This window comes from Anomaloglossus baeobatrachus, chromosome 11 (genome assembly GCF_048569485.1).
Source record: "Anomaloglossus baeobatrachus isolate aAnoBae1 chromosome 11, aAnoBae1.hap1, whole genome shotgun sequence".
Lineage (NCBI taxonomy): Eukaryota > Metazoa > Chordata > Amphibia > Anura > Aromobatidae > Anomaloglossus > Anomaloglossus baeobatrachus.
In genome coordinates this window covers 132,297,390-132,313,961 of record NC_134363.1, presented here as the reverse complement: position 1 = coordinate 132,313,961, position 16,572 = coordinate 132,297,390, and the positions used below count along the sequence as shown (strand labels likewise).

General features: G+C 43.8%; 1 protein-coding gene across 1 annotated transcript in view; it reads right to left on the bottom strand.

Annotated features, from left to right (window-relative positions):
* The window catches only part of TNFRSF25 (TNF receptor superfamily member 25), a 69,389-nt gene that overhangs the window by 36,704 nt on the left and 16,113 nt on the right, over positions 1–16,572 (bottom strand). The window contains exons 2-4 of the mRNA XM_075327295.1: positions 16,241–16,430; positions 6,448–6,576; positions 2,160–2,291 (exon numbers count right to left, since the gene is read on the bottom strand). Coding sequence (XP_075183410.1) covers positions 2,160–2,291; positions 6,448–6,576; positions 16,241–16,430 — 451 coding nt within the window. The remainder of the gene's footprint in view (positions 1–2,159; positions 2,292–6,447; positions 6,577–16,240; positions 16,431–16,572) is intronic.

Below are 16,572 nucleotides of genomic sequence, written 5' to 3'. Positions count from 1 at the left end.
GACAGACAGACATGCAGACAGAGACAGGCAGACAGGGAAGGAGGAGACAGCCAGAAAGACAGACAAAGATAGGTGGGGAAAGACACAGACCTTGATAGAGACAGATGGGGAAAGAGAAAGAGAAATAGAGACAAAGACAGGCAGACATGGAAAGAGACAGACAGGAAAAGACACAGACAAAAAGACGGGGAGACAGACGGGGAAAGAGACAGATGGGGAAAGAAACAAAGAGACAGAGACAGGCAGACCGGGAAAGAGGCAGACCTGGAAAGAGGCAGACCTGGAAAGAGGCAGACCTGGAAAGAGACAGACCTGGAAAGTGACAGACCTGGAAAGAGACAGACCTGATAAGAGACAGACGGAGCACATTACTTGGCCAATTTAGTTAAATCTGTGTGAGATATATCTGTGGTATTGAAATATATGTTGTAAAATGCTTCTATTAGCTTAGTTTTTGCCTTTTAATAATTACATTTATATCTATTTGTTTTGTGTTTTTTGTGTGCAGAATACATTTTTGTTAATACATTCTATTTTGTTAATAGCAGTTATTAACCCATGTGAAGCCGGGTAGTACAGCTAGTTAATTTATATATTTAAACACGGATAATTATAGTTAATTGGGGGCATAGTGGTGGATTATCAATTTATATTTGTAATGGTGGGCAGCATAATAACTTATTATATGTTAATGGTGTGGTGCATCCTGTATTCAGTGGTGCAGTGTGGGGGGATTTCTTATTCAGGAAACATATGTTTATGTTTTTATATATATATATATATATATATATATATATATATATATATATATATATGACTTTTTTATTTTTAGGGGTGCGGTGATCAGTGCGGCAATCTTTGCAGTGACCAAGTCATGGAGTTAGGATGTCAATAAGAAGGTTTGACAAGATGGAGGAAAAAAAAGCTGTAATCGAGTGAGGCATCAGCGGTACGTTACTGGATCTAAACATTTATTTTGTATAGAGATAATGTATAGGGGTACTGTATAGGGGAATGTTTACATGGACTGACTGTAAACCATTAATGATCAGAAGTCATTTACTGCAGTCTGTCTGTTTAAACAGGCTATTGAACAATGCACATTGAGCAATCGATCCCCTATTACATTACATCCCATGTCATTATGTATAGTGTCCTCCCTTATTACACAGCATTCCCTTTTGTTATTTATAGCTCCATCCTGTATTATATAGCGTCCTCTTGTTTTATATAGCAACGTTTCTTATAACATAGTAGCCTATATTATTCATAGCATTATGTGATGTATAATGCTGTACATAAGAGAAAGAACTTGTGCGGCGCATAGCACGCTGCTGTCTATCGTTTTGCATCTGCAGTGTGCACTAGAGCTTCTGTGTGTTAATCATGTGACCTGTCAACGGAATTATGTAACATGTGTCATTATACATTGGCTGCTGGGGGGCCACAGCCTCTAAACTGAGTCCTGGCTACTCTTAATTTGTCCCTGTTTAATTTGCCCCCTTAATTTGTCACTGAAGGCAGCTCTCAATGTGATGCACGGACGTACCTGGTCCTCGCTGAAATTAGTAAGAAGGCATTTGTTGATATGTTTTTTAATTTAAACCAGACAATTGTTGTCGAGCAGTGTTCTGCGTTGCACTCGCTGGGTGTCATGGCTGCTGAACACCATCTCCAGCCTTTATAAGATTTTGGATTCTGGGGCTGTTTGCCGGATATAGCTTTGCTTCCTTGGTTCCGATGGTTATCCAGCCATGTGGTGATCTACAGTTGCGGTTCTGCTTGGTGTGTGAGTCCTCCAGTTGTGCATTTAGTTCCTACCCCTTTTTGTGTTACTCCCCAGTGCACATATTTTCCCTCTTTTGTGTTTCAGTGCAGTGTGCACGAGTTTTCATTTACCCTTGTCTGTGCCTATTTGTGGCATTTTCTTTACTGGGATTCCGGCCCACACCCTGATTGGGGGTAGAGTAGTATCAGGGCTCGGACAGGAAACAGGGTCACACTGGGGGCTCGGACCTGGCTACCATCAAGCCTACCTTCGAGATAAGGGACAGTGCAGGGGCCCCAGTCTTAATGCAGGCTAGGAGACCCTAGCATTACATACCCCGTGACAATTATTTTGACTGATCTGAGATGATAATAAGAAGATTTCTACTCACAATTGCTGATTATTCTCCGATTGTGACATGCTCTACAAACTCTGCAGTCATCCTGATCCCGGTAATAACCTGCTTTACACACACACTTTGCATCTGTTTTTGCAGAGCATTTCACCTCTTCAACTTCTATGTCTGTTAAAGAAAGATAGAGACAGGCTAAACTCTGTGCAAATCTTATATTATTATACAGTATGTCTACCACTTAACTGAACTGGTCTAGAAATGCTAAGTACACCGTCTTTGAATTCTGGCTTTTAGGTATCAGGACATAATAATTAACATGAGTTAAGTGCAGCCTCAGAGGAACAACAACACCTGACAGATTACACCGTGTCATTAGTTAGGGTGTGATCATGTCACGCAGAGTTTTGCATCGACTGTCATAGCGGCTTTGGGTGCTGTTCAGATTGCAGATTCTGACACTTTGCCCAGTGGTTTCTCTGGTGCCTGGGATCTAAACAGGCAGATTCGGGTGTCGACTTGTGTGTACTGATTCATAGGCAGGCTAGCAAGAGTTAATCTCTGCTGGTCTGCTTGCTCCTTGATTATATGTTGTGGGGACGCCTATTACATCTGCTCCCCTCCTATTTATGCTGGTTGAAACCTTAAACCCATGCCAGTTATAGTTTATTCTATGTTGGTCTGTGAGGTGTTGTGTCCCAGACTCTCTCTGGTGATAATTGTACTTTTTACTTGGTACGGTTGTGGAGTTTACCCCTTGTTGTTTTGTACTTCCTTCCTGCTCTTGTTTTCCTCCTGAATCTCTTATTGTCTTATCGTGTGTGTGTGTGTATGTGTGTGTGTGTGTGTGTGACAGAGTTTTGGTTTTCTCCTCTCTGTCTTTATCTGATCACACTCCTGTCCCATCCCTCCCTAGGGGGAAGGGTAGGGAGATCAGATCAGGACTGGTCAAGAGCAGGGCCAGGAAGGAAACTCAGGCCTCTCCACCAACAGGAGTATCCCTGAGATTAGGAATACCATAAGGCCTCTTAGCTTGAGGGACAGCTTAGGAGCTCTGGATCCCCGATATCCCATAGTCACCATGAGAGGTCTCCCATTCTTTGAGCTGGACATTACGCTTATAAAGCTTCCCATTGCTCGGTGTCTATGTTGGGCCTCGATCCTGCTCAGTCCATATTTACCTTTACATCACGAGACATATGGTAAGTTTTTAAAGATTTAGATGACAATGCCAGGACCATCCTGATATGGGTCACCTTGACATGGTGGGATGGCTTTTACATTTATTTTTATCAAAATAATGTTAACTAAGTACCCTATTTTGTTTTTTTGCACTATTGTGATTTATTTATTTATTTATTTATTTATTTTAGGGTATTTGCTCACTTTTGCTTTTTTTCCTTGGTTGTTTTGCTTTGTCACTAGTTATTAAACAAAACTAGCCCAAAATTCAGAAGCAGTGTGTAAAAAAAACTGAACTACCTTCCTACTGCTTCTAACAAATAAAAGGGTACGCTACAGCCAGGACTAATTTCTCACTAGCAAGTGTGACCACCTCTATAAAAGCAGAAGTTTTTGCAGTTTGCTGCTCTAGAATATTCAGGCGAGTGTTACCACAATGTCAAATAGGAAATACATCCTCAATGATCATTTCTAACTAAATTTGCGGGTAATCATTCTACAGGAAGAAAGCTTATTGAATACATTCAAGTCTTCCTAGCAGTGGACGTTCCATCAATTCACCCCAAGGTCAGACCTTGCAATATTCATAGAAATAGAAAAAAAACAAGAGCTGCAGCTTAGCCTCTAAAGGCCTCAGTTAACATGTTAAAGGAAACCTGTCAGGTGCAGTATGCACCCAGACCCACGAGCAGTTCTGGGTGTATATTGCTAATCCCTGTCTAACTGTCCCTCTATCTAGTAGCATAGATAAAGAGATCTTTAGAAAAAGTATTTCTAAAAATCCTTTATGATATGCTAATGAGCGAGGGAACTAGCCACAAGGTTGTGAGTTCCTGCGCTCATTAGCATGTTAGGATGACTAAGGTTCAGATGGACTTAAGTGAAAAGTTCAGTTCGGGACCTGGAATTGGCACAAACTTGACCTCAGACCCCGAACCCCATATAAGTCAATGGGGACCCTAACTTTGGTGCCAACCAAACCCGAAGTTGCACAGGTCCACTCGTCCTTTGGTCATGATATGTATGTCATTCTGTAAAATGGTTATAGTAAGGGCACGGAGGTTGCCAAAGGAAGCAAAATGGGGGAAGAGCAGGGAAATTGCCTTGCAAACAAATGTGGATAGAAAATAAATCAAAAAGCAAAAATTACGTCCCCCCTATTTTTGACAACTAATGCAGGTAAAGCAGATAGCTGGTGACTGCAGCCCTCAGCTGTCTGCTTTACTTTGGCTGATTATCAAAATTGAGGGGACCACACACTGGTTTTAAAATAAATTCTTGAAGTTACGACGCAATCCATTCTTGTAATATCACACAATGTCCATCGATTCCTATGGAGCTTTATTCGGAGAACGTTCTCAGAACAAGGCTCCATAGGTCAGTGTGAGAAATTTCTTACCTGCCACTGCCTGGAAGTGACCTATGGAGCCTCGTTCTCAGAACATTCTCATAACAAAGCTCCATAAGAATTGATGGGCATTGTGGGACATTAATCCACTGGATTACGTTGAAATTTTGGTGATTTATTTTTAATTAATAAATTGGTGAATGAGGGAGGGTGGAGGAGTCTTTATTCAAATAAATTATTTTTTTCCTGTGTGTATATTTTTTAAGTTTACTCTTGAGGGGTTAGTAATGGGGGTGTCTGATAGACGCCAATCCATTAATAACCTCTGGGCTTACGGTAATATCATCTGTCAATTCACAGCTGAAATCAACCTCAAAAAGTATTATCCCAATTGCTACCACACCAGGGCAATCGGAAAGAGCTGGGTAAAGCTCCACAACTGGCACATCTATTGTATGCACCACTTCTGGGGCAGCTGCTATTTTTAGACTGGGAAGGGCCAAATAACCATGGGCCCCCTCAGTCAGATAATACCAGCCCCCAGCTGTATACTTTACCTTGGCTGTTTATCAAAAATAAGGGGGTGACCCTACTGGTTTTTTAAATAATTTAATAATTGAAACAAAAAAACACTCTGGGATCTCCTCTATTTTTGATAATTAAGCAAGGTAAAGCAGACAGCTGTGGAGTACAGCCCACAGTTGTCTGCTTTACCCCCGCTTTTGATGAAAAATAAGTAGGTAGCCCACGTCATATTTTTTTTTTTAATTGATTGATTTTGTTCACAGCAGCATAAAGGGATCTTCCCGATGCAATAAAGATTGTTGATTGGCTGCCCTGCAGCCTTTCAATAAACTTTATTAGCATACGAACAGAACATGAACGCTGAACTCGGACACAGACTTTCGCGTTTGTGCACCGGACACCCGGTGTCCGAAACGAACCCCAAACTTTACAGTTCATGTTCGCTCATCTCTAGTCATGACGGCTATATACAGTGCATAGTGTTAAGGGATTAAGAGTGCTGTATATAAACAAATGCCCAATAATCTTATAAAGAAGCGATGGCCAAAATCCCTCCAGAATGATGTGACAAAAAGATAAAGTAACACAGAAAATTATTGTTGCTGGTAAAAGTAGTATTAACATGCTATTGATGCATGGGGTGTACTTAATTTTTCACACACTGCTTATGCACTTTGGCTTCCATATTTACCTAATTTTTTTAGAAAATCTAAGGACCATTTTATTATTATTATTATTATTAATATTATTATTATTATTATTATTATTATTATTATTATTATTATTATTATTATGTCCTGATATCTAAAACCACAGAATTCATAGTTATTCTCATGACTCTATAATGTACTGTATGTCATCAAAATGTTTACTGGGAAAAAAAGGGAAGATTCACCTACATATAAGGGGATGGCACTATGAGAAACCTCCAGGAGATTCAATAAATGATGCCTTTTTTATTATCTACGCGTTTCAAAGCCATCTGACTTCTTTATCAGGCTACACCCTCAGTCAACTATGGTGGCATCCTAGTGAAGAAGTCAGATGGCTTTGAAACGTGTAGAGAAAAAAAACACATCTTTCAATGACTGGACTACAAGCAAAGGTTCCAGGAGGAGCAATTGTGCCAGGAGAGTCAGAGGTAACAGGAAAATCACATTCCCTCCTAGTACTGTCTCCAACAACAGAATACTGGATCCTCTACACATGTTTTCCCCTGTGAGGCTGTCACTTATTATTGATAACTTGCCATAATGTAGTTCTGCACTTTACCTAGATGACAACTGGTGCATCGTTTGCACTTAGGTGAATAGTTTCTGAATGCAAGAAATGTTCCCTCCTCACAGGGTTTACATACAGGATATTGCCGAGGAGTGGTACAAGCCTTCTCCCAATATTCTCCTGAAAGACAAAAAAATACAGCAACATTTTAAATACCCCAAAAGAGCACTGTGACAATAATATAACTATTATAATACTGCTGTCACGCTCCCCGGGTCCCCTGCCTTGCTTCCCGGCTCCCCTGCCACGCTCCCCGGCTTCCCTGCCTCGCTCCCCGGCTCCTCTATCAGGCGTTCCCCGCTCCACAGCCTCCAGCCCCCATCACCTGCGCTCCCCAGGCGGCTCGGTCCCCGCTCCCGGCGCCCGTCGGCAGCTCTGCTCCAGGCCGGCTCCCCTGCCTCCTGTTCACCGCTCTCTGCCCTGGCTTCTGGCACCCGGGCCTCGCGCATGCGCATTAGGGCGCGCGCACGGTCATTGACCCTTTCTTAAAGGGCCAGTGTCCTCCAACAGGATATTGAAGGATCAGGTACTGGGTATATAGGGGGATCCTTTCCAAGTGGGCGGGGCCTGTTCTTCGTGTTTTCTAAGCTAGGAGTCAGGTCTCCTTGTGTCTGTGATATACTCACCTATCTCTCTCGTAGAGCCGATCCTGCCTCGCCAACTGGTCCTGACAATACCCGAACCCCGAACGGTCACGGCCTGCCATCCAGTCAGCTACTGCCATCTCCGATCCCTGTGGTGACCCGTCTTCTCGCTCCATTGGTTCCGGACTCTGCCTGACGACATCTCGGCCTCCGAACCTGAGCTCCGTCACCCGGACTACCTTCAGAGACCCCGTGGTCCCAGGGACTTCTTTACTCCACTCCTCTAAACGGACTGTCCTGCTAGTGCCCCGGCTACCGGGCACCTTGCCCTCGGTGAGGTGTTCAGCCCAGTGGATTCACCTTCTGGGTCTGCCCGTCCACCTGGCCCTAACAACTGCCACTATGTACATAATACTACCCTTATGTACAAGAATATAACTACTATAATACTGCCCTCTATGTACAAGAATATAACTACTATAGTACTGCCCCTATGTACAAGAATATAACTACTATAGTACTGCCCCTATGTACAGGAATATAACTACTATAATACTGCTCCTATGTACAAGAATATAACTACTATAATACTGCCCTCTATGTACAAGAATATAACTACTATAGTACTGCTCCTATGTACAAGAATATAACTACTATAATACTGCTCCTATGTACAAGAATATAGCTACTATAATACTGCCCCATGTCCAAGAATATAACTACTATAATACTGCTCTTATGTACAAGAATATAACTACTATAATACTGCCCTCTATGTACAAGAATATAACTACTATAATACTGCCCCCTATGTACAAGAATATAACTACTATAATACTGCTCCTATACAAGAATATAACTACTATAATACTGCCCCTATGAACAAGAATATAACTACTATAATACTGCTCCTATGTACAAGAATATAACTACTATAATACTGCTTCTATACAAGAATATAATTACTATAAAACTGCCCCCTAAGTACAAGAATATAACTACTATAATACTGCTCCTATGTACAAGAATATAACTACTATAATACTGCCCCTATGTACAAGAATATAACTACTATAATACTGCTCCTATACAAGAATATAACTACTACAATACTGCCCCTATGTACAAGAATATAACTACTATAATACTGCCCCTATGTACAAGAATATAACTACTATAATACTGCCCTCTATGTACAAGAATATAACTACTATAATACTGCCCCCTATGTACAAGAATATAACTACTATAATACTGCTCCTATACAAGAATATAACTACTATAATACTGCCCCTATGTACAAGAATATAACTACTATAATACTGCTCCTATGTACAAGAATATAACTACTATAATACTGCCCCCTATGTACAAGAATATAACTACTTTAATACTGCCCCCTATGTACAAGAATATAACTACTATAATACCGCCCCCTATGTACAAGAATATCACTACTATAATACTGCTCCTATACAAGAATATAACTACTATAATACTGCCCCTATGTACAAGAATATAACTACTATAATACTGCCCCTATGTACAAGAATATAACTACTATAATACCGCCCCCTATGTACAAGAATATCACTACTATAATACTGCTCCTATACAAGAATATAACTACTATAATACTGCCCCTATGTACAAGAATATAACTACTATAATACTGCCCCTATGTACAAGAATATAACTACTATAATACTGCTCATATGTACAAGAATATAACTACTATAATACTGCCCCTATGTACAAGAATATAACTACTATAATACTGCCCCTATGTACAAGAATATAACTACTATAATACTGCCCCTATGTACAAGAATATAACTACTATAATACTGCTCCTATACAAGAATATAACTACTATAATTCTGCCCCTATGTACAAGAATATAACTACTATAATACTGCTCCTATGTACAAGAATATAACTACTATAATACTGCTCCTATGTACAAGAATATAACTACTATAATACTGTCCCTATGTACAAGAATATAACTACTATAATACTACCCTTATGTACAAGAATATAACTACTATAATACGGCCCCCTATGTACAAGAATATAACTACTATAATACTGCCCCCTATGTACAAGAATATAACTACTATAATACTGTCCCTATGTACAAGAATATAACTACTATAATACTGCCCCTATGTACAAGAATATCACTACTATAATACTGCTCCTATGTACAAGAATATAACTGCTATAATACTCCATCATATGGGCAAGAATATAACTACTATAACACTGCCCCCTATGTACAAGAATATAACTACTATAATACTGCTCCTATGTACAACAATATAGCTACTATAATACTGCCCCCTATGTACAAGAATATAACTACTATAACACTGCATCATATGGTCAAGAATTTAACTACTATAATACTGCCCCTATGTATAAGAATATAACTACTATAATACTGCTCCTTTGTACAAGAATATAACTACTATAATACTGCTCCTATGTATAAGAATATAACTACTATAATACTGCTCCTTTGTACAAGAATATAACTACTATAATACTGCCCCTATGTATAAGAATATAACTACTATAATACTGCTCTTATGTACAAGAATATAACTACTATAATACTGCTCCTATGTACAAGAATATAACTACTATAATACTGCCCCTATGTACAAGAATATAAGTACTATAATACTTCTCCTTTGTACAAGAATATAACTACTATAATACTGCTCCTATGTACAAGAATATAACTACTATAATACTGCTCCTTTGTGCAAGAATATAACTACTATAATACTGCTCCTATGTACAAGAATATAAGTACTATAATACTGCTCCTTTGTACAAGAATATAACTACTATAATACTGCTCCTATGTACAAGAATATAACTACTATAATACTGCCCCTATGTACAAGAATATAACTACTATAATACTGCTGTTATGTACAAGAATATAACTACTATAATACTGCTCATATGTACAAGAATATAACTACTATAATACTGCCCCTATGTACAAGAATATAACTACTATAATACTGCTGTTATGTAAAAGAATATAACTACTATAATACTGCTCCTATGTACAAGAATATAACTACTATAATACTGCTCATATGTACAAGAATATAACTACTATAATACTGCTCCTATGTACAAGAATATAAGTACTATAATACTGCTCCTTTGTACAAGAATACAGTTAGGTCCAGAAATATTTGGACAGTGACACAATTTTCGCGAGTTGGGCTCTGCATGCCACCACATTGGATTTTAATTGAAACCTCTACAACAGAATTCAAATGCAGATTGTAACGTTTAATTTGAAGGTTTGAACAAAAATATCTGATAGAAATTGTAGGAATTGTACACATTTCTTTACAAACACTCCACATTTTAGGAGGTCAAAAGTAATTGGACAAATACACCAAACCCAAACAAAATATTTTTATTTTCAATATTTTGTTGCGAATCCTTTGGAGGCAATCACTGCCTTAAGTCTGGAACCCATGGACATCACCAAACGCTGGGTTTCCTCCTTCTTAATGCTTTGCCAGGCCTTTACAGCCGCAGCCTTCAGGTCTTGCTTGTTTGTGGGTCTTTCTGTCTTAAGTCTGGATTTGAGCAAGTGAAATGCATGCTCAATTGGGTTAAGATCTGGTGATTGACTTGGCCATTGCAGAATGTTCCACTTTTTTGCACTCATGAACTCCTGGGTAGCTTTGGCTGTATGCTTGGGGTCATTGTCCATCTGTACTATGAAGCGCCGTCCGATCAACTTTGCGGCATTTGGCTGAATCTGGGCTGAAAGTATATCCCGGTACACTTCAGAATTCATCCGGCTACTCTTGTCTGCTGTTATGTCATCAATAAACACAAGTGATCCAGTGCCATTGAAAGCCATGCATGCCCATGCCACCACATTGCCTCCACCATGTTTTACAGAGGATGTGGTGTGCCTTGGATCATGTGCCGTTCCCTTTCTTCTCCAAACTTTTTTCTTCCCATCTTTCTGGTACAGGTTGATCTTGGTCTCATCTGTCCATAGAATACTTTTCCAGAACTGAGCTGGCCTCATGAGGTGTTTTTCAGCAAATTTAACTCTGGCCTGTCTATTTTTGGAATTGATGAATGGTTTGCATCTAGATGTGAACCCTTTGTATTTACTTTCATTGAGTCTTCTCTTTACTGTTGACTTAGAGACAGATACACCTACTTCACTGAGAGTGTTCTGGACTTCAGTTGATGTTGTGAACGGGTTCTTCTTCACCAAAGAAAGTATGCGGCGATCATCCACCACTGTTGTCATCCGTGGACGCCCAGGCCTTTTTGAGTTCCCAAGCTCACCAGTCAATTCCTTTTTTCTCAGAATGTACCCGATTGTTGATTTTGCTACTCCAAGCATGTCTGCTATCTCTCTGATGGATTTTTTCTTTTTTTTCAGCCTCAGGATGTTCTGCTTCACCTCAATTGAGAGTTCCTTAGACCGCATGTTGTCTGGTCACAGCAACAGCTTCCAAATGCAAAACCACACACCTGTAATCGACCCCAGACCTTTTAACTACTTCATTGATTACAGGTTAACGAGGGAGACGCCTTCAGAGTTAATTGCAGCCCTTAGAGTCCCTTGTCCAATTACTTTTGTTCCCTTGAAAAAGAGGAGGCTATGCATTACAGAGCTATGATTCCTAAACCCTTTCTCCGATTTGGATGTGAAAATGTGGCGCCCCTGAGGCTTCCGTCGCCACAGGTCATTGTACCCCATCCAGCGGTGTGATGCCCCATTCTGGGAGAGGAAGAGAGTGAACTCCGGTCCCCTGGTAAATCCACACTACACCCATTGTTAGGTACATACTGGGACCAGGGAAAGTGGCAGTTACCCCCCATGCTGCATGCTGGGAGGGGCCGTAAGACCCATCCCTGCTCCTATAGGGTACAGCTTAGCAACTGGGGAGGTGGGAGGAGCCATCTGAGAGCAGACACAGAAAGGAAGGTCAAGTTTAGCGAGTCTACCTCAGGGACGGAGAGTGTGAGGAGCCAGCATGTAGTTGGGGAAGAAGAACGAGAGAAAGGATGGAGGAGGAGGCCTGCTGGAGGCAGGCAAGGAGAAGGAAAGAAAGAAAGAAAGAAAGAAAGAGAAAGAAAGAAAGAAGGAAAGAAAGCTCCAAGTCAGACAGGAGCAGAGAAACAGAAGGAGACGCTTCCTGGTGAAGATCCTGGGACCCAGAGGTCCAGGTGACACCACGTAGAAGACAGAAGGAGTCGCAGGGCCACGGGTAGTCTGTATAGCTGTCGGGGCAGTTTAGAGCTACGGTGGCCTGTTCCACAGTAACATCGGTGGAGGGATCAAGCTGCGACAGGGGACGGTCCCTAGAGACTGGAGGAGTGCAAAGATCATCTCCAAACAGTAAAAACCGAGGCCCAGGGAATGTTGTAGACTCCCCGGGCCAGAACCCATAGCAGAACTTCCAGAAAAGGGGTAATCAGCCGACAGGTGACCCCCCAGCCTGGAGGCTGTAGTGGAGGCCAAGCCAGGTTTATCCTATCAAAGGCAAGGCTAAGGAAGACAGCAGAAGAAAGAGACACTAAGAGAAGGGTACCGGCCTTTACTCTCAGAATCACCCAGAAACGGCGGAGGTCCCTGACAGTGGTCCCAGCAGTCCAAGGGCCCCTGGGCCCCGACAAGAATTGTGAGTAAAGAACTTGAACTGCACCCTTGGAGTGGTCTCTGTTATTTCAGCTGCATAGACATTCCCAAGCACCAACTGTGCCCCGGGGCATTGCTCCACCTGTGGGGAGCAGTACCACCATTGCTGCTATAACATCACCCCGGTGGCCTCACACAGCAGCGGCGGCTTAATAGCCGCATACCACAGGTGGCGTCACGAACACAACCTTTATTCAGCAAGCCACATAGTCTACTGACACCCACCAGGGCCACGGAGCCGGGCCCAGCCACCACTGACTACCACCGGACTAGTCCGGCCCGGCACCGGGTGCCCCATAGCCCTGGGGTGGGCGAGTCAACTTTGGCGTCACGAACAGGATTTCGTGCCCGGTCACACCGGGTACTGTGCGCCTGAAGAATCGTGAAATAGCCTGTGTCTACTGTGAGAAACTGTCGCCATTGAAGCCACTGAGCGCGGGAAGAAGGGGGGCGTGAAAGAAGAAAGGGCGCGAAGAGAAGCCCCGCCCCCTTGTCCAAGAAAAGAGCGCGAAGCGGTGCCCGCCATGGAAGGCGGAAGAAGAAGAAATGGCGCCTAGAAAAGCTGGCCGGCTGGCAGAACAAGTCAAAATGCCAGACCAGCAGAGAGAGAAAATGCCTCCTGTAAGCGGAGGCCAGGAAGAGCTCACCTGGATCAGGCCTGTGACCGCCGCTGAGCTGAAGGCTGAGGTCGGGAGGATGGCTGACAGGATGAAGGAGCGGGAAGTTACCAGCCTGCTGCTGAGCAACATCAAAAGTCTGCTACTAGAAGAAGCGACGAGCCTGCTGCTGGGAGATCGTGCAGAAGGAGACGCAGAGAGAATGGCGTCCACACGCAGCGATCCAGAGCTAGACTCCGCTGACTGGTGGGGCTGGGAGATGGACCAGTGGTGTGAAAGGCTGCAGGCGGAGGTGATGCAGCAGATCCGGCAAGCGACGCGCGGAGCAGCGACCGCCAGAACACCGGAGATGCTACTGAGGGGTGAGTCATTTAATGCCCCTGCCGGCGCGAGTGCCCCAACCCCCGCTACCATGCCCGCGGTCCCTGGAGAGATGCCCGGCATGGCGACGCCGATCCGGGCCGCAGCCACGCCAGGTGCGGCCCGCCAAGATTTCGCCGCCGGAGCGACGCCCATCCACACCGCAGCAGCGATGCCAAGCCCGGCCCGTCCAGCTCAGGCCCCAGCAGCGATACCCCGCTCGGACAAGCAAGATTCCGTCGCAGCGGCGACATTAATCCACGCCGCAGATGCGGCCCGCCAAGCCCAGGCCGCAGCCACGCCAGGTGCGGCCCGTCAAGAATCGGTCACAGCAGCGACTCCAATACAGGCCGCCGCCATGCCAGGCGCGGCCCGCCAAGACCAGCAGACGCAGACTGTGCTGACTGCTGTCTACCTGCTGCCAGGTGGGAAGCCAGAGAAGAATCCCTACATGTAAAGAAGTAAGAAGCAGCTGAACTGTACATAACCCCTGTCCGCCCCTCATTCTTTTTGAAGAAGTCCCTTGTGTTCTGCCCCAATGTTCTTTTCGAAGATGACACCCTTTTCTGCTGTACTGACCCTCATGCTTTTCGAAGATGTCACCCCCATGTTTATGTGTACCGGGCCACTAGACTGGAATGTGGTCCCTGGTAAATGTGATGTCTTGTGTCCTGTGTAACCAGGCCACTGGACTTAGTGGCTGGTTGAGTATTAGCCCCATTGTTGTTTGAAAAGAAACGAACTGCCAGGCTACTGGACTTGTTGTAGCAAAGAAATGTATATAGTTGCACCCGTTGTGCCCCCTACTAGAATTAGGGGGGATGTGCCCAAACCGTGCAATGAACTGGAAGTGCACACATAGTTTTCTTTATAAGAAGTTCGTAACGTTCGAATCATTGTGCCTCCCATAAAGGGAAGAAATGTTTTATTGTTTTATGTTGTTCATAACAAAATGTTTTGCAGTTCTTCCACATGTTTTTGTTGTTTTTCAGCCCGAGGACGTGCTGGGATTTGCTGTGGGGGAGTGTGGCGCCGCTGAGGCTTCCGTCGCCACAGGTCATTGCACCCCATCCAGCGGTGTGATGCCCCATTCTGGGAGAGGAAGAGAGTGAACTCCGGTCCCCTGGTAAATCTACACTACACCCATTGTTAGGTACATACTGGGACCAGGGAAAGTGGCAGTTACCCCCCATGCTGCATGCTGGGAGGGGCCGTAAGACCCATCCCTGCTCCTATAGGGTACAGCTTAGCAACTGGGGAGGTGGGAGGAGCCATCTGAGAGCAGACACAGAAAGGAAGGTCAAGTTTAGCGAGTCTACCTCAGGGAGGGAGAGTGTGAGGAGCCAGCATTTAGTTGGGGAAGAAGAACGAGAGAAAGGAGGGAGGAGGAGGCCTGCTGGAGGCAGGCAAGGAGAAAGAAAGAAAGAAAGAAAGAAAGCTCCAAGTCAGACAGGAGCAGAGAAACAGAAGGAGACGCTTCCTGGTGAAGATCCTGGGACCCAGAGGTCCAGGTGACACCACGTAGAAGACAGAAGGAGTCACAGGGCCACGGGTAGTCTGTATAGCTGTCGGGGCAGTTTAGAGCTACGGTGGCCTGTTCCACAGTAACATCGGTGGAAGGATCAAGCTGCGACAGGGGACGGTCCCTAGAGACTGGAGGAGTGCAAAGATCATCTCCAAACAGTAAAAACCGAGGCCCAGGGAACGTTGTAGACTCCCAGGGCCAGAACCCATAGCAGAACTTCCAGAAAAGGGGTAATCAGCCGACAGGTGACCCCCCAGCCTGGAGGCTGTAGTGGAGGCCAAGCCAGGTTTATCCTATCAAAGGCAAGGCTAAGGAAGACAGCAGAAGAAAGAGACACTAAGAGAAGGGTACCGGCTTTCACTCTCAGAATCACCCAGAAACGGCGGAGGTCCCTGACAGTGGTCCCAGCAGTCCAAGGGTCCCTACAGCGCTGTGACAAGAAGTGTGAGTAAAGAACTTGAACTGCACCCTCGGAGTGGTCTCTGTTATTTCAGCTGCATAGACATTCACAAGCACCAACTGTGCCCCGGGCATTGCTCCACCTGTGGGGAGCAGTACCACCATTGCTGCCATAACATCATCCCGGAGGCCTCACATAGCAGCGGCGGCCTAATAGCCGCATATCACAGGTGGCGTCACGAACACAACCTTTATTCAGCAAGCCACATATTCTACTGACACCCACCAGGGCCACGGAGCCGGGCCCAGCCACCACTGACTACCACCGGACTAGTCCGGCCCGGCACCGGGTGTCCCATAGCCCTGGGGTGGGCGAGTCAAAAACTCTCATATTGCAGCTGGGAGTGTGCACTTTCAGCCCATATTATATATATAATTGTATTTCTGAACATGTTTTTGTAAACAGCTAAAATAACAAAACTTGTGTCACTGTCCAAATATTTCTGGACCTAACTGTATAACTACCGTACTACAAATCTTCCCCAGATCTATAAGTATATAATGACTATAATACTGACAGGGAGCTCACCTTCACGACATTTCATGCAACAATGTTTTTCGCCATCATCATAAACCATATCGTCACTTCCGCAGTTTGACCGTTTGTAGCGTCGGGATCTCTTGATTGGTTGCTCTATTTCATCATTACTGGAGTTAAATGTTCTGCGTTTTTCTAGTGTATTTTTGCTTCTATAATTAACAGATTCTGTGTAATAAACCTAGGAAAGAAATAGAAAATTGTACATAATGGTTTAGATTTGGTTAACGTCTACTTTATTCTACTGAAACCATGGCCAATTTTAGCATGGTCCTATATGTGGAAAAAATGAAAAGTGATAGATGGTATAATTTTGGCTTCCA